Source organism: Scyliorhinus canicula, chromosome 27 (assembly GCF_902713615.1).
Source record: "Scyliorhinus canicula chromosome 27, sScyCan1.1, whole genome shotgun sequence".
Taxonomy (NCBI): Eukaryota; Metazoa; Chordata; class Chondrichthyes; order Carcharhiniformes; family Scyliorhinidae; genus Scyliorhinus; species Scyliorhinus canicula.
Genome location: NC_052172.1, coordinates 18,122,653 through 18,149,963, shown reverse-complemented (window position 1 = coordinate 18,149,963; position 27,311 = coordinate 18,122,653). Strand labels below are relative to the sequence as shown.

General features: G+C 50.3%; 1 protein-coding gene across 3 annotated transcripts in view; it reads left to right on the top strand.

Moving 5' to 3' along the window:
• LOC119958008 (proteasome subunit alpha type-6-like) overlaps nucleotides 1-26,361 on the top strand; it is a 65,760-nt gene extending 39,399 nt beyond the window's left edge. The window contains exons 1-7 of one of the 3 annotated variants that reach the window (XM_038786265.1): nucleotides 7,805-7,981; nucleotides 13,586-13,680; nucleotides 15,454-15,535; nucleotides 16,967-17,122; nucleotides 19,846-20,024; nucleotides 23,526-23,620; nucleotides 26,017-26,361. In XM_038786265.1, coding sequence (XP_038642193.1) covers nucleotides 7,906-7,981; nucleotides 13,586-13,680; nucleotides 15,454-15,535; nucleotides 16,967-17,122; nucleotides 19,846-20,024; nucleotides 23,526-23,620; nucleotides 26,017-26,074 — 741 coding nt within the window. In that variant the 5' untranslated portion in view covers nucleotides 7,805-7,905 and the 3' untranslated portion in view covers nucleotides 26,075-26,361. Of the gene's footprint in view, nucleotides 1-7,804; nucleotides 7,982-13,585; nucleotides 13,681-15,453; nucleotides 15,536-16,966; nucleotides 17,123-19,845; nucleotides 20,025-23,525; nucleotides 23,621-26,016 lie in introns of those variants that run through there. The other 2 variants (XM_038786268.1, XM_038786267.1) reach the window with 2 other exon arrangements.
• Nucleotides 26,362-27,311: the final 950 nt, after the last annotated feature.

Below are 27,311 nucleotides of genomic sequence, written 5' to 3'. Positions count from 1 at the left end.
GCCCTGATGGGGGCTTAAATCACCGATTTCAGAACTGTGCATGATGCAGAAAAAAATACTCGGCATGCAGGAGTAAGGGTGCGCTTGTGTGTGCTGGTGGAGCTGGGAGGGTGAGGGGAGGTTTAAATCTGTATCCCAGGCAGCCTTTTTGGGACAGAAATGGCAGGGGGGTGGAGGAGACACAAGATGTGGTGTGGGAGATTTGAGTCGGCGGAGCCGTGGGGAAGAAGTCACACAATAAACATGTAAACTCGTTGACAGGGCTTCCAGTCAAAATCAGCAGGGAGGAATGTACAGTAGGGACAAACTTGCTCAAATTTAAAGTACACAATTACTTTTTTTCCCAATTAAGGGGCATTTGAATGTGGCCAATCCACCTACCCTGCACATCTTTGGATTGAGGGGGTGAGATGCATGCAGACACGGGGAGATTGTGCAAACTTCACACGGGCAGTGACCCTGGGTCCTTGACATCGTGAAGTAGCAGTGCCAACCAATGCGTCACCGAGCTCCCCCGACAGGGCTTATTTTTACCATTTGAAACAACTATAGCATCCCTACAACGGAGGAGGCCAATCGGCCCATCGAGTCTGCACCGGCCCCTTCCCCCACCCTATCCCCGCAACCCCATCTAAGCTGCACATCTTTTTTTTAAATAAATTTAGATTACCCAATTATTTTTTCCAATTAAGGGGCAATTTAGCGTGGCCAATCCACCTACTCTGCACATTTTTGGGTTGTGGGGCGAAACCCACGCAGACACGGGGAGAATGTGCAAACTCCACACGGACAGTGACCCAGAGCCGGGATCGAACCTGGGACCTCAGTGCCGTGAGGCGGTTGTGCTAACCACTAGGCCACCATGCTGCCCCAAGCTGCACATCTTTGATCAGCACGACAGTCCACCTAACCTGCACACCTTTGGACTGTGGGAGGAAACCGGAGCACCCGGAGGAAATCCACGCAGACACAGGAGGACTTGCAAACTCCACACAGACAGTCGCCTGAAGCCGGAATTGAACCCGGGTCCCTGGCGCTGTGAGGTAGCAGTGCAAACCACTGTGCTAGCTGGGCAGCACGGTGGCGCAGTGGTTAGCATTGCTGCCTACGGCGCTGAGGACCCGGGTTCGAATCCCGGCCCTGGGTCACTGTCCGTGTGGAGTTTGCACATTCTCCCCGTGTCTGCGTGGGTTTCACCCCCACAACCCAAAGATGTGCAGGGTAGGTAGATTGGCCACGCTAAATTGCCCCTTTATTGGAAAAAATTACTGGGTACTCTAAATTTATAAAAAAAAAGAAAAGAAAAAACCCACTGTGCTAGCATACCTGCAAGAGACAGTGGAAAAATACTGGATGTTTCAATCAAATGCAAGAGTGTGCACATGTTCAAAGTGTTCTGAACAATGCAATATCTGCACAGTCGCCCAAGGACAGGGGCGAACAGGAATCATAGAACATAGAACAGTAGAACATAGAACAGTACAGCACAGAACAGGCCCTTCGGCCCTCAATGTTGTGCCGAGCCATGATCACCCTACTCAAACCCACGTATCCACCCTATACCCATAACCCAACAACCCCCCCCTTAACCTTACTTTTATTAGGACACTACGGGCAATTTAGCATGGCCAATCCACCTAACCCGCACATCTTTGGACTCAGAATCAGTGTGAATTAGGACACGGACAGTAGAGTTCTGCATAAGATCAAGTCTGGAGAGAGAGAAATCGGCCAGGAGAACGTTCGGTTAGTGACACTCGAGTGTTTTCTTTATTTGACTTGGAGACAACATAAAGGAACAGGAGGAGGCCATTCAGCCCCTCGAGCCTGATCTGCCATTGAATGAGATCATGTCTGATCTGTGACTCCAAATGCGCACCTTTGCCCCGTATCCCTTATTACCTTTGATTAACAAAAACCTATCATTCTCAATTTTAAAGTTAACTTCTCTTTAATGTTAACTTCCATCTTCCTTTGTGTATGGATTTGTTTCCTAATGTTCTAGTCAACTCCTGTTGTTTGAGACCCCCTCTATCGCGACTTAGTTTACCCATGTGAAAGCAGCTGTCCCGTAATCGCAGCTCGTGGCCCCAAAGCTTCAATCATCCATGATTTAGAATGTTTGAAGTCCCATATTTCCCATGTCCTTCCCACGTAGCAAGCGGCGTGTGTGCAAGTTCGCAATCTCACACTTTGCGAGACTTCGCAGGAACGGAACCCCCCACGAACAGCAGCTGATGTTTTTGCAAAAAAAATTAAAAATAAATTTAGAGTACCCAATTCTTTTTTTTCCAATTAAGGGGCAATTTAGCGTGGCCAAACCACCGAGCCTGCACATCTTTTTGGGTTGTGGGCGTGAGACCCACGCAGAAATGTTTTTGCAACAATATACTTTAATAGCAAACTATCTGAAAGAACATTACAAAGAGGGCAGCACGGTAACACAGTGGTTAGCACTGTTGCTTCACAGCTCCAGGGTCCCAGGTTCGATTCCCACCTGGGTCATTGTCTGTGCGGACTCTGCGAGTTCTCCCCATGTCTACGTGGGTTTCCTCCAGGTGCTCCGGTTTCCTCCCACAGTCCAAAGATGTGCAGACTGGGTGGATTGGCCATGCTAAATTGCCCTTAGTGTCCAATAAAAAAAGGTTAGGTGGGGGTACTGTGTTATGGGGACAGGTTGGAGGTGTGGGCTTAAGTGGGGTGGTCTTTCCAAGGGCTGGTGCCGACTCGATGGGTCTCCTTCTGCACTGTAAATTTTATGATTTCAAAATGATTAAAATAGAAAGTACAATGATATTCAGGTTGTCTACACAGATCAAGTTACACTCTGATGAGCTTCAATACAATTGTAATACATGTAATATTCTCCGCAATACATTTAATATGAGTCATACAGCCCCTGTACAATTCCCCTCCCCTCGGTTTGCTATGGCTGAAAGGTCTTAGTCAGTGACCCCCCCCCCCCCCCCCATTCCAAGCCTCAATGCCTCCCTCAGTGTGTGGTACTGGCCCTTGGAATGTGCCCGCCTGTAACACTCGGTCAGGGAGAACTCTTTGCACTGGAGGATCACCAAGTTTCAGACAGACTAAAGAGCATCTTTAACCAGAGTTGATGACCCTCCAGCAACAGTTGATGTTTGTCTCGGAGTGCGTCCCTGGGAACAGCCCCTAGAGCACAGAGTCCTGCCTCACGGAGCTGCTCGGGATGAACCTCGACAAACGCCACCTCATCTCTCTCCAGTAAAAGCAAAATACTGCGGATACTGGAAATCCGAAATAAAAAGAAAAAACCCTGGAACCCTGGACAACATGTGTGCAGAGAGAAACAGAGTCAACGTTTCAAGTCTGAATTAACATAGCAGGGGCTTCGCAAAGGAACACTCCATAAGGAGTTGGACAATGGTTTTCCCCACCATAGCTCCTCGAGGGCACAAGCTGATTGTATGATCCCCAGTCCTTGACCACCCCGTAACCAGTTGAAATAATTTCTCTGTCTACCCTAACAGTTGCCCGAGTATAATTCTGTCAAATTGAACTGTCTGCTCCCTCCAAAGCCAAAATATCCTTTTTTAGGCATGGTGCCCAGAATTGCAATGTGTGTTTTATTTATTGTGGGAGGCACATCAGCTGTAAGGCTCTCAACAACTTAACACAAATATATTTTCCCCTAAAAATATTGGGCTGTAGTGCGCGGTCAATTCCAGCCCCGCTTGACCCGAAGTCGCAACACAATTGAAATTAATAAATAATTCTCAGAAAAACACCCAACATCCCTGGTCCTTAGCTGCCTAATAACTATAGTCACCAGGTTTGCAAATTTAAACACGATTAACATAGAACATAGAACATTACAGCGCAGTATGGGCCCTTCGGCCCTCGATGTTGCGCCGACCTGTGAAACCATCTGAAGCCTATCTGACCTATACTATTCCATTTTCATCCATATGTCTATCCAGTGACCACTTAAATGCCCTTAAATTTGGCGAGTCTACTACTGTTGCAGGCAGGGCGTTCCACACCCCTATTACTCTCTGAGTAAAGAAACTGCCTCTGACATCTGTCCTATATCTACTACCCCTCAATTTAAAGCTATGTCCCCTCGTGTTGGTCATCACCATCCGAGGAAAGAGACTCTCACTGTCCACCCTATCTAACCCTCTGACTATCTTATATGTCTCTATTAAGTCACCTCTCAGCCTTCTCCTCTCTAACGAAAACAACCTCAAGTCCCTGAGCCTTTCCTCGTAAGACCTTCCCTCCATACCAGGCAACATCCTAGTAAATCTCCTTTGAACCCTTTCCAAAGCTTCCACATCCTTCCTATAATGTGGTGACCAGAACTGCACGCAGTACTCCAGGAGCGGCCGCACCAGAGTTATGTACAGCTGCAGCATGACCTTGTGGCTCCGAAACTCAATCCCCCTACTGATAAAGGCTAGCACACCATATGCCTTCTTAACAACCCTATTAACCTGGGTGGCAACTTTCAGGGATTTATGTACCTGGATGCCGAGATCTCTCTGTTCATCTACACTACCTATGATTAAATATGCAGCAAATACAACAGGTTACCTATTATCTCATTCCTAATTCCTCCCCACTTTATACATTTCATAACATGCAAAACAAGTCAGTTTCTTTTTATGTTGTACGATAGTCCCCACATTTACAATTACAGTTAATATTTACTATTTTAATATTCCGTCAAACATAAGACTTGAGTGGTTTTACAGTTTCCAGGTCCTGGATGCACTATGGTGGGGAGACCCTTGGACGGTGGTCTTTCCCCATTGAGCCTTTGCAGTGGATGTCTGAACCTTCATCAGGTCCCTCAGCACATAGCCCTGTACCTTGGTATGTGCCAGTCTGCAACTCTCATTTGTTGATAGCTCTTGGCACTGGAAGATCAACACATTCTGGGCAGACTGAAGAGCATCTTTCACCCATTCGATGGTCCTCCAGCAGATGATGAGGTTTAACTCATTGTCCGTGAAGCACAAGAGGCCTGCGTCGTGGATGAGCCTCGACAAAGACATTGCATCTCTTCTGTGGTGAATGTGATTCACACCGGACTATAATCTGTATATACATGTGTCTATATTGTAAGTGCAGTTGCACTACCTGACCTCCAGGGGGAGTAGCTCTGGGAATGCTCGAGAGTTGTACTGGGCTCCTCCCTTGGCTCCGCCCAGGACTCCTCCCCCGGGAGCTGCTGTATATAGATCAGTGCCACAGGGTCAGCCGGCCAGTTCACCGAAAGTTCAACGGCTAACAGGCTGGCTCTGTTGTAAGTATATTAAAACCGCTATTCTAATCCTACAAGCACGTGTCCATAGAATTGTTGGTTCCAACATCTTCCCAGACCTGCTTCGCATAGACGCACTCCAGGAGGAGGCGGTTAACAGCCTACCGTAGCTGCCTCAAGGGCAATGTGCGGAGGCGGTGAAACTCCCAGAAGGATCTGACGGGGTGAGCGAGTCTCTCGCCACCAGCCATGCCTACGTCTTGGCGCGAGTTTGAACGTTCTGGCCGTGAGGTGTTACTCTGCGTTGCGGCTTGAAATATTTTACACACCGAGTCTCCGGGTGTCACAGACCCTGCACCACGAATGAAACTTAAATCCTACCGATTTCAGAACTGTTTGTGGGGTGGAATAAAATACTTGGCTTACAAGAGTGAATGTGTGTGTGTTTGGGGTAGGGTGGGGCACTGGAGAGGGGAGGTTAAACTCTGTACCCCAGCGGTGTGCTGCACCATCTCCTTTTCCCACAGGGCCTCAAGGACGTTATGTGTGGACCACCAGCTGTTTACCATTACGCCTGCTATCGGGAATGGAATGTTGAAATTCTGGAGTCTCCGCTACACCAGCTGAGGTGCAGCCACAGACTCTCAGCCGGCACGGGCAACTCCCCACTCCCTGATTCTGTTTCTGCAACTAACAAGTGGGTTGTTACGCCTTCAATTCTTTAGTCCCGTGAGCAAGCTCTGCATTGTCAGTAAAGCTTTCTGTTTCCATTCTCTGTAAAATAGGAAATAATTGACACACCCGAGACGAGATATAGAACATAGAACAGTACAGCACAGAACAGGCCCTTCGGCCCTCGATGTTGTGCCGAGCCATGATCACCCTACTCAAACCCACGTATCCACCCTATACCCGTAACCCAACAACCCCCCCCCCTTAACCTTACTTTTTTAGGACACTACGGGCAATTTAGCATGGCCAATCCACCTAACCCACACATCTTTGGACTGTGGGAGGAAACCGGAGCACCCGGAGGAAACCCACGCACACACGGGGAGGACGTGCAGACTCCGCACAGACAGTGACCCAAGCCGGGAATCGAACCTGGGACACTGGAGCTGTGAAGCATTTATGCTAACCACCATGCTACCATGCTAAGGGATGGGTGACCAAGGGTGGTAGGGTTTAAGGAGATTAAAGCAAAATCCTGCAGATCGTAGAATCATACACTCCCTGCAGTGCAGAAGGAGGCCATTTGGCCCATCGAGTCTGTACCGACCCTCTGAAAGAGCACCATATCTAGGTGAAAAAAAAATGAAAATCGCTTATTGTCACAAGTAGGCTTCAATGAAGTTACTGTGAAAAGCCCCTAGTCGCCACATTCTGGCACCTGTTCGGGGAGGCTGGTATGGGAATTGAACCGTGCTGCTGGCCTGTCTTGGTATGCTTTAAAAGCCAGCGATTTAGCCCAGTGTACTAAACCAGCCCCTACCAGGTCCACTCTCATGCCCTATCCCTGTAACCCAACCTAACTTTTGGACACTATCATGGCCAATTTGCCTAACTGCACATCTTTGGACTCTGGGAGGAAAATGGAGCACCTGGAGGAAACCCACCCAGACAGAGAACGTGCAGACTCCACACAGACAGACACCACAAGATAAACTCAGCATCTGGGGAGAGAGAAACAGGGTTTTTAAAATTTATTTAGAGTACCCAATTATTTTTTCCAATTAAGGGGCAATTTAAAGTGGCCAATCTACCTATCCTGCACATCTTTGGGTTGTGGGGGCGAAACCAATGCAGACACAGGGAGAATGTGCAAACTCCACACGGACAGTGACCCAGGGCCGGGATTCGAACCCGGGTCCTCAGTGCCGTAGGCAGCAATGCTAACCACTGTGCCACCGTGCTGCCCCCTAGAGAAACAGAGTTAAGGTCTTGGATCTAAATGACCCTTCTACAGAACTGTAAGCAGCGTCTTAAAGGAAAGGAAGGGACTTTCAGAGCTTGGGGACCAGGAATCTGTTGGCGCCAGTGTCGGACGATTGGTCCAGAGGCCATGGGTTCCAAGGCTCCCCCAGGAAGGGAGGTTTTGATTTGTGTTCTGCTGTTGAATGAATTTCTCAGTGTTGATTAGCCCCCAGGGCTCTTTCCCACATCAATAAACACCCCATCCCCCCCTCTCTGCGCCCGCCCGACCCTTGAGTTGGCCCAACTTTCACCTACTGCAGAAAAATCCCACCCATTATCTGCAAACGATCACATTGCTGCCTGCGGGAGCTTGCTGTGCGCAAATTGGTTGTTGCGTTTCCTGTCTAATTGACAATACCTAAAGAAGTATAGTCATTCGGATGTAAAGCGGGATGTCCGGTGGGCGTGCAATGAGCTATATAAATGAAATTGCCCCCTGAAATGGCCTAGTTAGTGGCTATTTATGTATCCAACCTCTGCAAAGTGAGACCAACCCAGGCTTAGAGGGCTTTTTCACCTTTCGACCCAGAGGTTAGTCTGACTTTATTGTTGGCAGAATTGAAGAGCTACCAAGCAGATTATTTCCTGGTTTTGTGATGTGTGTGTGTGTGTGTGTGCTTTGTTTCTGAAATTGAAAGTAAAAGTTAATTCCACTTCTGTATTTCTGCGCGGGTGCCGCTTTAAGGATGAGCCGAGGCTCCAGCGCTGGCTTTGACCGTCACATCACTATCTTTTCCCCCGAGGGGAGACTCTACCAAGTCGGTTAGTAACTTTGCCTCTTCTGTACCCCTCCCTTTCCTGCACCCAACTTCGGGCCAAAGTTTGCAAACTTCTTGGCTGCTGCCCGCCGCCCCCTCATTGTAACAATTTCTGTGATTGACAGCCGGCCTGCCCAATGGCAGCACAGACCAGCCTGTCAATCACACCCCACCGCCCAATCAGTGCAAATAAGGGGCGGGAACCTCCGTTGATTGACACTTGCTTTCGTTTAGCCATTTTTCCTTCCTGGTCATTGAGATTTGCAAAAAATCTTCCCCTGAAGATTTAGGAATTTGTTATTTCTGTTGAGCCACCCAGAAGTGGTTTAATTCTCAGTCAATCAGGTACCAAGACAAGATTCCAACCCTCCCCCCCACAACCCCTGTCAGCCAGATTATTGCAGATGAGTTCCTATCTCAAATGACCATGTTGCCAAAATCATCATTTTTAGTTTTGTCAGCGAGTAAAAGTTTCCAAGATTTGGAAAGTTGCAGCCACTCCCCTTAAATAGGGCACTGTCCCCAGAGGGAGACTATATATGTATATATATATATAGCCTGGGAGTGACCGGGATGGGGCCTGTGCTCACCGGAGTTTAGAAGAGGGAGAGGTTGATCTTATTGCGACACAATAACTCGAATAGAACCAGGGCAAGGATCCGGGGAAAAGACAGGGGACTGGGACCTTGTAATAGTGCTTGTTTGGAGGGCCGGTGCAGATTAGATGGGCTGAATGGCCTCCTTCTACACCATAACAGTTTTGTGGGCTGTGGAGAATTTATTTTCCCTCAGAAGGCCTGTGGAACTCTCTACCCCAGAGATGGCTGTGGGTCCATGAATACATTCAGGGCTGAGTTAGATCGATTTTGTATTGACGAGGGTGTCTAGCGCGGAGCCATAGACTTCCTGCAGTGCAGAAGGAGGCCATTCGGCCCATGGAGTCTGCACCGATCCTCTGAAAGAGCTCCCCGCCTAGGCCCACTCCCCCGCCCTAACCCCGTAACCCCACCGGGTTCGAACCCGGGTCCTCGGCACCGTGAGGCAGCAGTGCTAACCACTGTGACACCATGCTGCCCGGGAACTAATGTTTCGAGGTTCAAAGGACGGCATGGTAACACAGTGGTTAGCACCGTTGCTTCACAGCGCCAGGGACCTGGGTTCGACTCCTGGCTTGGGTCACCATCTGTGCGGAGTCTGCACGTTCCCCCCGTGTCTGCGTGGGTTCCCTCCGGGTGCTCCGGTTTCCTCCCACAGTCCAAAGATGTGCAGGTTAGGTGGACTGGCCGTGCTAAATTGCCCCTTAGTGTCCAAAAACGTTAGGTGGGTTTACGGGGATAGGGTGGAGGTGTGGGCTTAAGTACGGTGCTCTTTCCAAGGGCCAGTGCAGGCTCGATGGGCCAAATGGCCTCCTCCTGCAATGTAGATTCTATTTAATCTATGAATCTGGATGACAAATTGGTTGCTGCCATTCCTACATCACCGCAGTAATCCTTCAGAAAAAAAGACTCCAGTGGTTAAAGTTGCTTAGGGTTGTGGAAGGTGCGATGTAAATGCAAGTGTTTCTCTGAAAGGGTTTAACAGCAGTGTGTTCGGACAAAATTTACCTCTGAAACCCCCAGGGAAGAGAAGATCAAAGCTATTTCAACCTTGAAAAAGGGGAAAGATGGAGAGTTTTAGGGATATAAGTCCAGAGTTTACGGCTGGGCAGCCGATAGTATGGCCATCAATAGTGGAAAAAATTAGGTAAACGCATTAGAAGGAGGAGGTTACAGAGATAGGGAGTGTTGTAGGGGATGGAGGAGGTTACAGAGATAGGGAAGGTTGTAGGGATTGGAGGAGGTTACAGAGATAGGGAGGGTTGTAGGGGATGGAGGAGGTTACAGAGATAGGGGGGTTGTAGGGGTTGGAGGAGGTTACAGAGATAGGGAAGGTTGTAGGGGATGGAGGAGGTTACAGAGATAGGGAAGGTTGTAGGGGATGGAGGAGGTTACAGAGATAGGGAAGGTTGTAGGGGATGGAGGATGTTACAGAGATAGGGAAGGTTGTAGGGGATGGAGGAGGTTACAGAGATAGGGGGGTTATAGGGGATGGAGGAGGTTACAGAGATAGGGAGGGTTGTAGGGGATGGAGGAGGTTACAGAGATAGGGGGGTTGTAGGGGTTGGAGGAGGTTACAGAGATAGGGAAGGTTGTAGGGGATGGAGGAGGTTACAGAGATAGGGAAGGTTGTAGGGGATGGAGGAGGTTACAGAGATAGGGAAGGTTGTAGGGGATGGAGGAGGTTACAGAGATAGGGAAGGTTGTAGGGGATGGAGGAGGTTACAGAGATAGGGAGGGTTGTAGGGGATGGAGGAGGTTACAGAGATAGGGAGGGCTAGAGTCGGTACTGAGGAGTGAGACTCCTCGGTCACAGTGAGGACAAGGTGAACACATTGACAAATAAACAGATATGGTCGCCAGTAACAAAACCAAAATGGCAACAGGCAAGCAAAACACATGTGCAGCAACATTGGGATCAAATAAATATGTGATTAAAATCTAGTTTAACAGTGATTAAAACTTTTAAACACAAGATGAATTATGATGATTTTAAAAAAAATTAATTAATGTTCTTAATCTTTGTAGCGTGCTATTTGATAAAGTATTGGTGTGCCAGTCTCCACAGGTATATGCTTCACTACTCTGAAACTTGAGAAGGGAAATCCCTGATTTAAAATGCCAAACCTTTGTGGATGGGGAGGCGGTATTGTTGTGAAGATTGTTCTTTAGAGACGCGCCCATGAATTAATAACTGGGATTAGCGTTGTGACATTAATGCTTATGCTGAAGTTATTTGACTGTTATTCTAGACACCCAGTTCTGAACAATTGTGGACTTTCATAAGGCATGGTTGCCATGGGGAATCTTTAACCAATTGCATTTCTGTGATCGGTTTACTATTTATTCACTGGTTTGATCCATACTTGAACTTTAACCTCGAGGTGAGCTTTCAGAGAATCATAGAATCCCTACAGTGCAGAAGAGGCCATTCGGTCCATCGAGTCTGCACCGACCCCTTGAAAGAGCACCCAATTTAGGCCCATTCCCTTGCCCTATCCCCGTAACCTCACACTAAGGGGCAATTTATCACGGCCAATCCACCTAACCTGCACATCTTTGGACTGTGGGAGGAAACCGGAGCACCCGGAGGAAACCCACACAGACACGGGGAGAACGTGCAGACTCCGCACAGACAGTCACCCAATGGCGGAATCGAACCCTGATCCCTGGCGTGGTGAGGCAACGTTGCAAACCACTGTGCCACCGTGCTGCGCCATACTTTGTTTTGCAAAGCTCCTGTGACACAGCTTAAGATGTTTAATTATGTTAATGCCGCCATGTACATATAAGTTATTGTTTCCTGATGAGATTGCTCTGTACACCTGATGATATGAGGTTTTAAAATTGTCTAGATGCAGAAGGTTGAGCGTACAACATAATCCCAGGCTAACACACTCCGTGCAGTACCGGGGGAGTGCTGCACTGTCAGAGGATCCATCATTCAGAGTGGAACATTAAAAACAAGATTCCCTCTGCTCTCTGAACCGGATGTGAAAGATCCCAGGGCATTATCTGAAGAAGTAAAGTGGGGAGAGTTTCTGCCCCGAGTCCAGGGGGGGTTCTCCCCTGGGTCGGGGGGGGGGGGGTTCTGCCTCGAGTCCTGGCCATTCCTCAATCAACATCGGAAAAAATAGTTTAAAAAAAAATTTAGAATACCCAATTCATTTTTTTCCATTCAAGGGGCAATTTAGCGTGGCCTGCACATCTTTGGGTTGCGGGGGTGAAACCCACGCAGACACGGGGAGAATGTGCAAACTCCACACGGACAGTGACCCGGAGCCGGGATCGAACCTGCGACCTCGGCGCCGTGAGGCCACAGTGCTAGAGTTTTCTGTCATTATCACAATGCTGTTTGTGGGAGCTTGCTGTGCGCAAATTGGCTGCCGTGTTTCCAAATGGCAAGAGTGATATAAGACTTTGAATGTAAACAATTGACCGTAAAGCAGTCTGCGACATTCTGAGGCCATGGAAGATGTGATGTCAACACAGTTTTTTTCCTTCACTGGTAGCCAGCTTGCGATGGAGGGGCCCCCCCCCGTTAACTAAGGAGGAGGGTTAAGATGTTCGTGCATCAGACCCTGGGGGTATGTGAGGAAGAACCTGTTTATCCAGTAAGTGATTATGACCACTCGCTACTTACAAGGATGATGGATTGGATTGGATTGGATTTGTTTATTGTCACGTGTACCGAGGTATAGTGAAAAGTATTTTTCTGCGAGCAGCTCAACAGATCATTAAGTACATGGGAAGAAAAGGGAATTAAAGAAAATACATTATAGGGCAACACGAGATATACAATGTAACTACATAAGCACTGGCATCGGATGAAGCATACAGTGTGTAGTGTTAATGAGGTGAGTCCATAAGAGGGTCATTTAGGAGTCTGGTGACAGTGGGGAAGAAGCTGTTTTGTGTCTGTTCGTGCGTGTTCTCAGACTTCTGTACCTCCTGCCCGATGGAAGAAGTTGGAAGAGTGAGTAAGCCGGGTGGGAGGGGGTCTTTGATTATGATGCCCGCTTTCCCCGGGCAGCGGGAGGTGTAGATGGAGTCGATGGATGGGAGGCAGGTTCGTGTGATGGACTGGGCGGTGTTCACGACTCTCTGAAGTTTCTTGCGGTCCTGGGCCGAGCAGTTGCCATTCCAGGCTGTGATGCAGCCCGATAGGATGCTTTCTATGGTGCATCTGTAAAGGTTGGTAAGGGTTAATGTGGACATGCCGAATTTCCTTAGTTTCCTGAGGAAGTATAGGCGCTGTTGTGCTTTCTTGGTGATAGCGTCGACGTGAGTGGACCAGGACAGATTTTTGGAGATGTGCACCCCTCGGAATTTGAAACTGCTCACCATCTCCACCTCAGCCCCGTTGATGCTGACAGGGGTGTGGACAGTACTTTGCTTCCTGAAGTCAATGGCCAGCTCTTTAGTTTTGCTGGCACTGAGGGATAGATTGTTGTCGTTACACCACTCCGCTCGGTTCTCTATCTCCCTCCTGTATTCTGACTCATCGTTATTCGAGATCCGGCCCACTATGGGAGTGGAGACAGTCAACGATCTCAAAAGGAAATTATATGGGGATTTGAGGGAAATAAAGTTGTAGTGATGTGGGGTTGGACCTGGGGAAGGGTTAAACTGGGACTGACTGGATTGCTCTACATGACAATAGGGCCAGCATGGATCTGGTGGGCCGAATGGCCTCCTTCTAGCCCTGATTACTTTTATGATTCTAAGTAAGATCCCGGGACCCATTTTAGCTCAGACTCCATCCATTGTGATGGGGCAATAGCACATGGATAGCATTGACCAATCATAAAGACAGAAGGAACCCGATGACCATTGCATTGGCTCAGGATTAAAAGTCAAAAATGGGGTTGTCAAAGGTTTTACTGCCAGGCCGCACAATCTAAGATGGCCGCTGTGAAGGCATGCTCCTCGTTCCTTTCCTGGGCTTGTCCCCGACATCTTGCTCTTGGATAGTTTCCAAACGAACTAACTAGTTGTTTTGCCCTTTTCAGAGTATGCCTTCAAAGCTATCAACCAGAGTGGCCTCACAACGGTGGCCGTGAGGGGGAAGGACTCTGTCGTCGCTATAACGCAGAAGAAAGTGACGGTGGGTACAGACATCTCTTACTCTGTCTCCCGCCCTCTCTCTCTCAATGTCGCTGAGTCTTGCTGGAGTGCAGTTCCATGTGTACAGCAACAACAACCTGCCTTTATACAGCACCCTTTACGTGAACATCCCCAAAATGCTGCACCAGAGCTGTAGTCCGATAAGAATGAACAATGCTTCAGAGGAATATCAGGAATGGAGGAGGAGGGGGGGGGGGGGGGGGGAGAGAGGCGTGAGATGACTGAACGCTTAGTCAAAACCTTAGTTTCAAACAGAGCATTTAACGTTGAAAGATTGGTGTCGGGATTTAGTAGGAGGATATCAGAGTGGGCGCCATGGAAGGGCAGCACGGTGGCGCAGTGGGTTAGCCCTGCTGCCTCACGGTGCCGAGGTCCCGGGTTCGATCCCAGCTCTGGCTCACTGTCCGTGTGGAGTTTGCACATTCTCCCCGTGTCTGCGTGGGTTTCACCCCCACAGCCCAAAGATGTGCAGGGTAGGTGGATTGGTCGCGCTGAATTGCCCCTTAATTGGAAAAAATGAATTGGGTACTCTAAATTTATATTTAAAAAAAGAGTGGGCACCATGAGGGGAGGGAGGGGGGGGGGGGGGGCAAAGTGAGAGAACCCATGTTAGAGTAGGCTCGAGTTGGAAGAATAGGGAGGGTGTGGGGTTAGGGGGTTACAGTGAGGGGGGGGAAAGAAACGTACGCACAAAAATGAGGAACACCTATCTGAAATCTTCATCTTCATGGTTAAACCTGGGCGGTGATCAACTCATTGAATGTATCTGGAAACCGGCAGCGTGTAAATTGGTTTACTCACGTATCAACAGTAACTGCACTCCAAAGCTGAGAACCAATTCTGTGAGCCCTGAGGATGTAAAGGGTGCTATATGAATGAAACGTTTGTTCTTTTCCTGGGAAATACCCGCCTTGCTTTCTTTAGATCACAACTTGCTTGAAAAACGTACCAATTGCAAATAACCACATCAGCACGTGCAGAGGTAGTCTGGAGTTGGGGGGTGTCGAGGAGGGGGCGAAGGCGAGAGTGGGGAGACCATTGGGGGGTTAGTTGGGGTGGTGAGGGTTTAGGGGTTAGTTGGGGGATGGGGAGTGAAATTGGGGTGTGGGAATAGTCGAGAGGCGGTGGGGGTAGTCGGTGTTCTGGCGGGGGAGGACGGGTCTTGTTGGGGGGGGGGGGTTCAGGGTGGGTCAGTACTATAGTTACCCATGCTTCAGAACTGGTTTAGTTTCTTCTCATCGATTCTGGGTAACTATTGAGTATCGGAGTGCTGGGTAATTGTCCGACGGGAAGTCAGAATGTCCAATTCACCTAACAAGCACGTCTTTCGGGACTTGTGGGAGGAAACCGGAGCGCCCGGAGGAAACCCACGCACACACGGGGAGAACGTGCAGACTCCGCACAGACAGTGACCCAAGCCGGGAATCGAACCAGTGACCCTGGCGTTGTGAAGCAACAGTGCTAACCACTGTGCTACCGTGACGCCCGGTTGTGCGAATCTTGTCATTTAGAAAATGTTGGAACCGTCAGCAGCTCTGGCCGTACCTGTAGAGAGAGAAACAGAGTTAACATTTCGAAACAATGGTGTTTTTCTCCAATTCTGATGAAAGACCATTGCTTTGAAACATCATCTCTGCTTCTCTCTCCACAGACGCTGCCAGACCTGCTGAGTATTTCTAATATTTTCTGTTTATATTTCAGATTTCCAGCATCTGCAGAATTTTGTGTAATTTAGCTCGTTGCTGTTTTTCAGGACAAGCTCATTGATGCGAGCACAGTCACGAATATTTATCGACTGACTGATAAGATTGGCTGTGTCATGACGGGTATGCTAGGTGAGCCATTTCTTACTCCGTGTTTACAAAATGACTTCTTTTGAATCCGGAATGACTCTGCTTTTTTAAAAATAAATTTAGAGTACCCAATTTATTTTTCCCAATTAAGGGGCAATTTAGCGTGGCCAATTCATCTACCCTGCTCATTTTTGGGTTGTGGGGGCGAGACCCACGCAGACACGGGGAGAATGCAAACTCCACACAGGCAGTGACCCAGGGCCAGGATCGAACCTGGGACCTCGGCGCTGTGAGGCAGCAGTGCTAACCCGGGATCGAACCCGCGACCTCGGCGCTGTGAGGCAGCAGTGCTAACCCGGGATCGAACCCGGGACCTCGGCGCTGTGAGGCAGCAGTGCTGACCACTGCATCACTGTGCCACCCCAGAATGATTACTTAACACAACTCTGCAAATCTCCTGATTCCCTTATGCACCACCAACAGTGCACAAGTCAGGAGTGGGATGGAATACTCTCCACTTGCCTGGATGAGCGCAGCTTCAACAACACTCAAGAAGCTCGACACCATCCAGGACAAAGCAGCCCCGCTTGACTGGCACCCCATCCACCACCTTCAACATTCACTCCCTCCACCACCGACGCACAGTGGCAGCCGTGTGTACCGCCTACAAGATGCACTGCAGCAACTCACCAAGGCTTATTCGACAGCACCTTCGAAACCTGCAGCCTCTAGCACCTAAAAAGATAAGGGCGGCGGAGGCATGGGAACACCACCACCTGCAAGTTCCCCTCCAGGTCACAAACCATCCCTGACTTGACAGACGTTACGATGCAGAAGGAGACCATTCGGCCCATCGTATCTGCTCCGGCTGGCCAAACAACAAGCATCATGGCTTAGTGCCATTCCCCTGCCTTGACAGGATAGATGCTGGGAGGATGTTCCCCACTGGATGGGGGTATATACAGCACGGGGGTCACAGTCTCAGGAAAAGGGGTCGGCTATTTTGGATCGAGATGAAATGAAAATGAAAATCACTTATTGTCACGAGTAGGCTTCAAATGAAGTTACTGTGAAAAGCCCCTAGTCGCCACATTCCGGCGCCTGTCCGGGGAGGCTGGTACGGGAATCGAACCGTGCTGCTGGCCTGCTTGGTCTGCTTTAAAAGCCAGCGATTTAGCCAAGTGAGCTAAACCAGCCCCTAACTTTCTTCGCTCAGCGGATTGTGAATCGACCCCAGAAGGTTAGGGACGGTCAGTCATTGATTATAATCAAGAAAGAGGTCGATAGGGCTTTGGATACTGAGGGAACGAAGGGATATGGGGGCAGTGAGGAAATTGGAGCTCAGGCAGACGTTCAACCGTGATTGCATTGAATGGGCCGAATGGCCTCCTCTTGTTTCTGTTTCTTATGTTTCTCAATGTAACTCATTCCCTCACTTTCTACAACCCCTTCTCCTCCATTCGATGTAACTAGCGGATAGCCGCTCCCAGGTTCAGAGAGCTCGCTATGAAGCTGCCGAGTGGAAGTACAAGTATGGATACGACATCCCGATGGACATGCTCTGCAAGAGGATGGGCGACATTTCCCAGATTTACACTCAGAACGCAGAAATGAGGCCTTTGGGATGTTGTAAGTGCAAATCTATTTTTTATATTTCTGAAAAGAAAGACGTGTTGCTGAAGTTTTTCATTTCGCACCCATCAGGCAAACGCAAGAATGTCAAATTTGAAACAATGGCAACAATTTACTGTATCGGTTTAATGCTACAGGATGATTGGTTGGCCAAGTCGACTCTGATTGACCGAGGCGATAACGTGGGGAAGGCAACAGGGAACTGGGGGTTCCCTAAGCTCCCGCGTAATTCAAAATAGGCGCAAGGGCTTGAGCAGATTCCTTCTGCCACAGAGAACGGGCCCCTGTGTACGAATACATGTCTCTTACAGCAAGAGCTAAATGCTGGCTTAGCTCAGTGGGCTAGACAGCTGGTTTGTATTTGGGTTCTCAAAAGGGATTTTGATTTGGGTTTTGCAAGCACGTGCTGCTTGAGGACGGACCGTACTCTGAAAAATCAGTTTTCACGCGGCGTCTCGTTTGGATCTGAAGTGGAAAAGTGGCAGAGACACGTTCAGCGATGGCCTTCTAAAGGATAGAGATGGGAAGAAGGAAAGAAATGGCAAGGGTGAGGGGAAAGAGGGCCGTGGGTGGATTGTAAGACTGGATTGCTCACCAAAGGAGCCGGCGTAGGCTAGATGGGCTGAATGGCCTCCTTGGGTTCTCCGCTATTCTACGATTCTGAGAAACCGCGAGCGCGATTCTCGGCAACGGCCGACGCCGGAGTGAAACCCTAGCTCCTAGCCCCCTATTCCCCCCCCCCCCCGGGGGGCTAGGAGCGGCGTTGGGAGAAATTCAGCCGCCGGGCCTTGACGCTTGTGTCAAGCCTGCGCGCCGAGAATTACGCAGCCGGCGACGACTAAGTGACGTCAGCCGCGCATGCGCAGGTTGGCCGGCTCCAAACCGCGCATGCGCGGTTGCCGTCTTCCCCTCCACTGCCCCGCAAGACGTGGCGGCTTGATCTTGCGGGGCGGCGGAGGGGAAAGAGTGCGTCTCTTAGAGACGCCGGCCCGACGATTGATGGGCACCGATTGCGGGGCAGTCCCCTCACGAGCACGCCCGTGGTGCTCACTCCCCTCTCCGCCCCCCACAGGCCCCACACTTACCTGTCGCGCGCTGTTCATGCCGGCAGCGACCAGGTGTAGTTGACGCCGGCGTGAACCCGTCGGGGTCGTCAGGCCGCTCGGCCCATCCGGGCCGGAGAATCGCCGGTCGCCGTGAAAAACGGCGAGCGGGAATTCTCCAAGCGGCGTGCCACAAAACGCGAAACGCATTTGGGGGGGGTGGTTGAATCGCGGGGGGTGCCAGAGCGGCCCTCCCGCGATTCTCCCACCCGGCGTGGGGAGCGGAGAATCGCGCCCCGCGTATTTGTAATCATAGAATCCCTACAGTGCAGAAGGGGGCCATTTGGCCCATCGAGTCTGCCTGACCCTGGTCCACTCCCCCGCCCCATCCCCATAGCCCTTCCTAACCTGCACATCTTTGGACACTAAGCGCAATTTAGCACGGACAATCCACCTAACCTGCAAATCTTTGGACAATGGGAGGAAAGCAGAGCACCCGGCAGAAATCCACACAGATACGGGGAGAACGTGCAAACTGGGCTCAAACCCAAGGCCGGAATCGAACCTGGGTTCCTGGTGCTGTTAAGTAGCAGTGCTAACCACTCTGTCGCCACGCTGCAATATTTTCCTACAATGCAGGAAAGGAGTAGGGGAAAATCCTACGGTCCCTCATTCCCAGTAGACCATGGGTCCATGACTTAACTCTATGTCCCTGCCTTGGTTCGCTATCCTTTAATACTCTTAGAAGACCATACAGTCTTGGGACTGCCGTGGGTTTGTTCCCAGGTCTTTCCCCTGTAACTTGTGAGGCCCGAGACAGGACGTCCATGTTGTGGGAGTCGCCAAGGTGGGGGAGGGAAAATCAAGCAAAACGGACTTGCATTTATATAGCACCCTCACACCTGAGGGCCCCAAAGCACTTGGCATCCAATTGAAGTGTGATCTCTGTAATAATGTGAGGAAACGTTGACAGAACCGAGATCAGAAAGTCGATTAGCCAAGAACAGTGATGGCAAAGTCTGACGCCTAGAATTGTTCACCCTCCGGGGCAATCCTGACTCGAAACAGACCACTCGGCCCAACAAGTCAGTGCTTGCATTTATATCCCACACGAGCCACCTCCCATATCAACTCCCTCATGAAATGAAAAAATGAAAATCGCTTATTGTCACGAGTAGGCTTCAATGAAGTTACTGTGAAAAGCCCCTAGTCGCCACATTCCGGCGCCTGTCCGGGGAGGCTGGTACGGGAATCGAACCGTGCTGCTGGCCTGCCTTGGTCTGCTTTAAAAGCCAGCGATTTAGCCCAGTGAGCTAAACCATGGGGCATCTGACAGCCATTCACCTTCTTTCTATCCCCCTTTTCTGTTATGCGCTCATCTAATTTCCTTTGTAAGCAAAGGCCCCAACCCGTTGCCCTGTCAGTAACCGCCGAGCGTAACCTAATGGGATGGTGAAAAGCCTGTCTGCTTTCTAATTGGCTGCGGGAAGGTGGCAACACCCACGGAACAGACCAATAGCAGGAGTGCGGTAGTGGGGCGGTTCGGGGTAGCAGCGCATGTAATGAAACCTCCAGGGATTCCGCCAACGAGAGTTGGCAACCCTACTCGCATGGAGGAGTCAACCCCACCGGCCAGGCCGCGCCGCACACTGCCTCACCCCAGTCTTTGTTCTCCAGGTATGATCATGTTAGCCATTGACGATGAGTATGGGCCCCAGCTGTACAAGACAGATCCGGCCGGCTACTACTGTGGCTTCAAGGCTACCAGTGTGGGGGTCAAACAGATCGAAGCCAACAGCCACTTAGAAAAGAAGATGAAAAAGAAGCCAGACCTGAACTACAAGGCCACCGTAGAGGTAAGCAGAAATTTCCTGACCTGATTTGTTGAACTTGGGCTCTTTTGTTGCTTTTATTGTATTTAGGGAGTCAGGTCGGCGCATTTTGGGATCTGTTCAATGGTTCTGGGCAATAAAGTAGGAGGGTGGAGGGGACCAAACTCAACCACGTTTTGCACTGACCTATTCTGGGCCCTGCTTCCTCGGTCTTCTGCACATCCATCTGTGAGTCTGGCTTGTTCATGTCAGAAACATAGAATTCCCGCAGTGCAGAAGGAAGCCATTCGGCCCCTCATGTCTTCACCGACCCTCTGAAAGAGGACCCTTACCAAGGCCCCCACTCCGCCCCCCCCGGCCCTATCCCCGTGGATCATCTTAGCGGCGCCACTCTCGACCGCATCACTTTTCAATATTAATCATTAATCAGAAAGAAAAAAAAATTCCCGCCAGTCATTTTTGTAGCGGTTATTTGAGTAGCTGAGCACTTTGGCAAAAAAAAAGGTTGTTGAGATTCTTCATTACTGAAAGGGAGTTTCTGTTTTAATTGCAGAGAGAGAGCGCGCTCACTTTGCCCACCCCGAGGGAGCTGACCACAAATAACGTGACAGTCGGCTGTTGTGAGGGAGTCAATCTAACCACAAGCACTGCAAAGTGACGAGGTCAATGGGAACGCCATGAGAGCCATGGGGATAGAGCTGCTGTCAGCGAAAGCCCCTGCCCCAGTGCGCCCATGCCGCCTCCAGCTCCTCCCCCCCCCCAGGAATATCTGGGTTCAATACAAAGAATCTCTGTGCATTTATATAGAGCCTTTCACAACCTCAGGGTGTCTGGAACATCCCTAACAGCCAATGAAGTCATTTCTTTGAAATGTCTTCATTGTCACAGTGTAGGAGACATAGGCAGCACCTTCCAAACCCATGACCGCTATCATCTAGAAGGAGCTGGGCAGCAGATACCTGGGAACCCCACCACCTGGAGGTTCCCCTCCAAGTCACTCACCATCCTGAATTGGAAATATTAAAAAAAGAAAAAAATTTAGTGTACCCGAATCATTTTTCCAATTAAGGGGCAATTTAGCGCAGCCAATCCACCCACCCTACACATCTTTTTGGGTTGTGGGGGGTGAGACCCACGCAGACACGGGGAGAATGTGCAAACTCCACACGGACAGTGACCCAGGGCAGGGATCGAACCTGGGACCTCGGCACCGTGAGGCAGCAGCGCTAACCCACTGCGCCACCGTGCTGCCCCTGAATTGGCAATATATATCGGCTGTTCCTTCACTGCCGCTGGGTCCAAAATAGGGAACTCCCTCCCTAACAGCACTGTGGGTGTACCTGCACCACAGGGACTGCAGCGGCTCAAGAAGGTAGCTCACCCCCACCTTCTGAAGGGGCAATTAGGGATGGTCGAGCCAGCGACGGCCACATTCTGTAAATTAATTTTTAAAAAGTAAATTTATGGGCAGCAAGATCCCACAAGAAACAATGCGATATTGCCCGGGTTATTTATTTTTTTAATGATCTTGATTCATAGAACATACAGTGCAGAAGAAGGCCATTCAGCCCAGCGAGTCTGCACCGACTCACTTTAAGCCCTCACTTCCACTCTATACCCGTAACCCAATAACCCCTCCTAACCCTTTTGGTCACTAAGGGACAATTTAGCCCGGCCAATCCATCTAACCTGCACATCTTTGGAATGTGGGAGGAAACCGGAGCACCCGGAGGAAACCCACGCAGACACGGGGAGAACGTGTAGACTCCGCACAGTCACCCAGCGGGGAATCGAACCCGGGACCCTGGAGCTGTGAAGCCACAGTGCTAACCACTGTGCTGCCCAATTCAGGGAAGTATTGACGCAGGAGAGTTGAGAAGAACTCCCCTCCCCTGCTCTTCCTCGAAGAAGTGTCCACGGGAGCTTTAACACCCACCTGAGAGGGTAGCCCAGGCTTCGATTTTCTGTCTCTTCTGAGAGACAGGACCTCCAACAGTGCAGCATTCCCTCCGTACGGCACCGGAGCGCCGACCCAGATTGTGGGCTCCGGCTTCCACAGGGCGGGACTCGAACCTGCAACCTCCCGACATAAAGAGGCAAGAGTGGGACCCTCTGAGCCGTAGCTGGCCCGGAAAGGTGCCTTCGCCTCCACGTGGCTTTCCCCTGCAAACTTCCTGGGTTGCAAAGCAGCAAGCGATTGCACGCTCTTCACTCACTGCACCTCTGGGGACTAGGCAACCTCTCCCCTTCTCTCTCCCGCCCTCCTTTCAGACGCTCCCTAAAAACAAGCTTTTGGTCACCTCTCTTAATACCTCCTTCCGTGGCGCGGTATCAAATTCTGACCGCTAACACACCTGGAGAGGGGCCTTGGAGGGTCTTACTCTACAAAATCACAAAGCAAATTCTCATGTGAGAGTACCTTTAAAAAATAGGTTTAAGAAATGTACCTTTAAGAAATGAGTGTTTATCAGTGATGTCAGAGTGTGGGTGGAGCTGGACTGTCTGTCAGCTTTTTCCTTTCATTTTAGGCTGTTTGCTGCAGGGTGTGTTTTAGTTTCGTTTTCAGAGCTGGATAGCTGCAGTCACAGCCAGAAGGGATATTAGTCTCTCTCTCTGTAATCTAAAAACTGCAAATTGACCCTTTGGTGATTTAAAACTAATAATTGCTCTCAGTAGTGACTTTAACCTGATGTGCTTCTGTTAAAGGTTATGTTTTTAAGTCTCATGGATGTTAAAAGGAACGTTTAAAGGATTACTTAGTGTTGTAGTCTTTGGGGGTTGTATTTGAATTGATGGTTGCTAAGATGCAGAAACGGCCCTAGGGTTGCTGGCGCCCCGGGCAAGCTGAACTTCGGCGCCCTTCGTGGGGGGGGGGGGGCTCCGTTCACCGGGGGGGGGGCTCCGTTCGCCGGGGGGGGGGGGGGCCGGAGTGACCTGGTACATGATCGGGACCCACCGATCGGCGGGCCGGTCTCTCTGTCGGCAGGCCTCCTTTCTTCCACCGGCGAGCCTGGATCCATCCGCCATGTTTGTGCGGGGCGGCCACCGCGCATGCGCTGGTTGGCACCGGCCCAACTGCGCATGCGCCGGGTCTCTGACGCCGGTCACGCACTCCTTGATGGCGCCCCCGGCACATGGCGCCCCGGGCGACTGCCCGAGTTGCCGGTACCTTGAGCCGGCCCTGCTAAGATGTTCACTGTACGCTTTAAAAAGGTTAACTTGAGTTCATAGAATAAACATTGTTTTGCTTTCAAAAATACTTTTCCATTTCTGCTGTACCACACCTGCAGAGTGGGCCGTGTGCTCCCCATACCACAATCTAGTAAAAGTTGTGGGTCAGGTGAACTCCATGATACACTTTGGGGTTCCCTAAACCCTGGGCCCATAACAAAATACAAGGTGATATTGTGAAAAAGCTCTTGCCAATCCTTGAATCTCTTTTTTTACAAAACGTGATATGTCAAAAAACGTGATGTTGTCTTAAATTGAGATTTTCCCTTGTTTTTGTTTTACCCCTACCCACAGCTTGCCATTTCCTGTCTGTCCACAGTCTTGGCGCTTGACTTCAAAGCCGCGGAGATCGAGATTGGGGTAGTCACTGCGGATAATCCCAAATTCAGGTCTGTAGAACCCTTCGAATTAGTTCAGGAATGGAGAGCTACATGGGAGGGGCAGGAGGCCATTCAGCCCCTCAGGCCTCCCCCCCCCCCCCCCCTCCCCCCCAATGTAACCATTTACCACAGTGAGATTCGAACCTGGAAGCCCAGAGCATCCCTCTACAAAGAACAAAGAAAATTACAGCACAGGAACAGGCCCTTCGGCCCTCCCAGCCTGTGCCGATCCAGATCCTTTATCTAAACCTGTCTCCTATTTTCCAAGGTCTACTTCCCTCTGTTCCCGCCCGTTCATATACCTGTCTAGATGCATCTTAAATGATGCTATCGTGCCCGCCTCTACCACCTCCGCTGGCAAAGCGTTCCAGGCACCCACCACCCTCTGCGTAAAAAACTTTCCACGCACATCTCCCTTAAACTTTCCCCCTCTCACCTTGAAATCGTGACCCCTTGTAACTGACTCTTGGGAAAAGCTTGTTGCTGTCCACCCTGTCCATACCTCTCATAATTTTGTAGACCTCAATCAGGTCCCCCCTCAACCTCCATCTTTCCAACGAAAACAATCCTAATCTACTCAACCTTTCTTCAGAGCTAGCACCCTCCATACCAGGCAAGGTTTGCAGTTTACCCTCGCCTTTGTCCAGGGTCAATGCAGATGTGTTGGCTATTTTCACCACCTTGAAACCGACACCAGGGATATCACCAATGACCCTTATGATCAAAACCAGCAATCGGAACTTTACCATTTTCCTCAACAAAACTCAAACAACCATCATTTGGAGCATAGGGCATTAACTGATGGCTGACCAAGCCAGAACACCAATCATTTCCAAGACTGTTCCTTTGGCCACTCAGTTCAATGGCCTATATCAATAGGCCACAGGTCTACCAATCCTTTTTTTAATTTCAACATTTTAATTTATTTTTCCAATTAAGGGGCAATTTAGCGTGGCCAATCCACCTACCCTGCACATCTTTGGGTTGCGGGGGTGAAACCCACGCAGACACGGGGAGAATGTGCAAACTCCACACGGACAGTGACCCAGGGCCGGGATCGAATCCGGGTCCTCGGCGCCGTGAGGCAGCAGGGCTAATCCACTGCGCCACCGTGCCGCCCCTAAAAACATGTTTTTTTTCCCAATTAAGGGCCAATTTAGCATGGCAGATCCACCTATTCTGCACATTCTTCATCATTGAATCCTCCCAAAAGGTTCAGGTCACCTTACTGAAGGAGAGCCATTGCATTGGAGGCACAGAGCAGGTTCACTGGGCTGGATTCTGGAATGGAGAGGGTTGCCTTACGAGGGCAGGTTCATAGAATATCATATCATAGAGAGAGAGAGGCCATTCGGCCTACCTAACCTGCACCGACCTGAAAGAACACTCTACCTAGGCCCCACTACCCCCCTGCCCCGCCCTATCCCCATCACTCCACCTAACATGCTCATCTGTGAAAATGAAATGAAAAATGAAAATCGCTTATTGTCACGAGTAGGCTTCAATGAAGTTACTGTGAAAAGCCCCTAGTCGCCACATTCCGGCGCCTGTCCGGGGAGGCTGGTACGGGAATTGAACCGTGCTGCTGGCCTGCTTGGTCTGCTTTAAAAGCCAGCGATTTAGCCCAGTGAGCTAAACCAGCCCCTCTAAGTGGCCATTTAGCGTGGCCAATCCACCTACCCTGCACAACTTTTGGGGTTGTGGGGGTGAGACCCAACACGGGGAGAATGTGCAAACTCCACACGGACAGTGACCCGGGGCTGGGATCGAACCCGAGTCCTCAGCGCCGTGAGGCAGCAATGCTAACCACTGCGCCACCGTGCCGCCCCTAAAAACCCCACCCCCGCTGTTTAGCTTGCAGAGGACTACGGGCTTCCTTAACAGACACAGTCTAGACACGGGGGCGCAGTGGTTAGCACTGCTGCCTCACGGTTTTGACGCCAAAAGTGTGGCGGGCGCTGGTTTCACGCCAAGTCGCAATTCTCAACCGCGCCGTCAGAAAACAGGTAAACATTGTTTGCATGTCATTAGCGGGCCTGACCTGGTATTCTCCACGAATCCTGCCCCGGCGTCAACACTTAGTCTGAGGAACAGAGGAGCCAGCTATCTCCATGTCTAGGTCTTAACATGGGCCGGGATTCTCCCCTGCCCGGCGGAGCGGGGGGTCCTGGCGGGATGGAGTGGCGTGAACCACTCCAGCGTCGGGCCGCCCCAAAGGTGCGGAATCCTCCGCACCTTTAGAGGCCAAGCCCTCACCCGGCGGGGGGGTCGGAGAATCCAGCCCCATGTCTCCGATCAACCTTACACAGGCCTCTAGGTCTGGGGGGTACAATACTCAGTCCTACATTAATCCTGTTTATACCGTTTAGGTTACATTTATAATCGCCTTATTTTTTTCTTGACAGGACCCTCCGCGAGACAGAGATTGAAAAGCATCTGGTGGACCTTGCAGAGAGGGAATAATTCCTTCCTGGATCAGCGGGGAAGCTGTACTGAAACAACACTCTAGGAACTTTATCGGAAGACAAATACAAGGCGAATTGCCTCTGAAGAAAGATAACTAGGTCAGGATGTTCAAAAGAAAATCCGCCCTTCTTCGTTCTTTTAGCCCACTTTAGATTCTGTGTGGATATAGAAATCCCTGCGATTTGAAAAATATTTGCTGTAACTTTTGTAAGGAAACTGCTGATGTCCAGACCAGCTCAGCACACACAGCTATTAATAAAAAAGAAAATTAATATGCAAATAAACTGCTTTAGGCTCTTGATTTTAACCAGTCAAAAAGATTCATAAATTGTTCAAGATCCATTAATAAATCGAAGCATTTGAAGCAGACATTATGCTTAATATGTATCATAATATACTCAATGTGTGGCTCACTGTATATCACGCTTGCCCCCGAGGGAAGAAGACACGATGGGCCGAATGGCCTAATTCTGCTCCTATGTCTTATGGTCGTTGGGCTTCAACGATCCGCCCCAGGGATTTGAGGAGAAATTCCAGGAGGAATTCCAGTCGACACCCCAGTGAAAGACGCCATCGTCCTCGAGGACCGCAGGTCCCTGTTGAGAGAGAGCTGATTTAACTCGAGGATCGCCACACCTCAGGCGAGCGGGCAAGGTTGAGATGGGGGAAAGGGGGAGCTTCATGAATAACGTCGGCCGTTACGGGAATTGAACCCGTGCTGCTGGCGTCGCTCCGCATCGCCGTCCAGCCGACTGAGCTAACCGACCCCCCGAGCGCGGCACTGTGGGCAGTGAAAATGAAAATCGCTTATTGTCACGAGTAGGCTTCAATGAAGTTACTGTGAAAAGCCCCTAGTCGCCACATTCCGGCGCCTGTCCGGGGAGGCTGGTACGGGAATCGAACCGTGCTGCTGGCCTGCTTGGTCTGCTTTAAAAGCCAGCGCTTTAGCCGAATGAGCTAAACCAGCCCCACCAGTGCTGTCGTTTGGAATGAGATGTCAAAACGAGGCCCCTCTCTGCCCTCTTGTGTGGCACGTAAAAGATCCCCTGGTGCCTTCCTTTTTTTTTTATAAATTTAGAGTACCCAATTATTTTTCCCAATTAAGGGGCAATTTAGCGCGGCCAATCCACCTACCCTGCACATCTTTGGGTTGTGGGGGCGAAACCCACGCAGGCACGGGGAGAATGTGCAAACTCCTCACGGACAGTGACCCAGGGCCGGGATTCGAACCCGG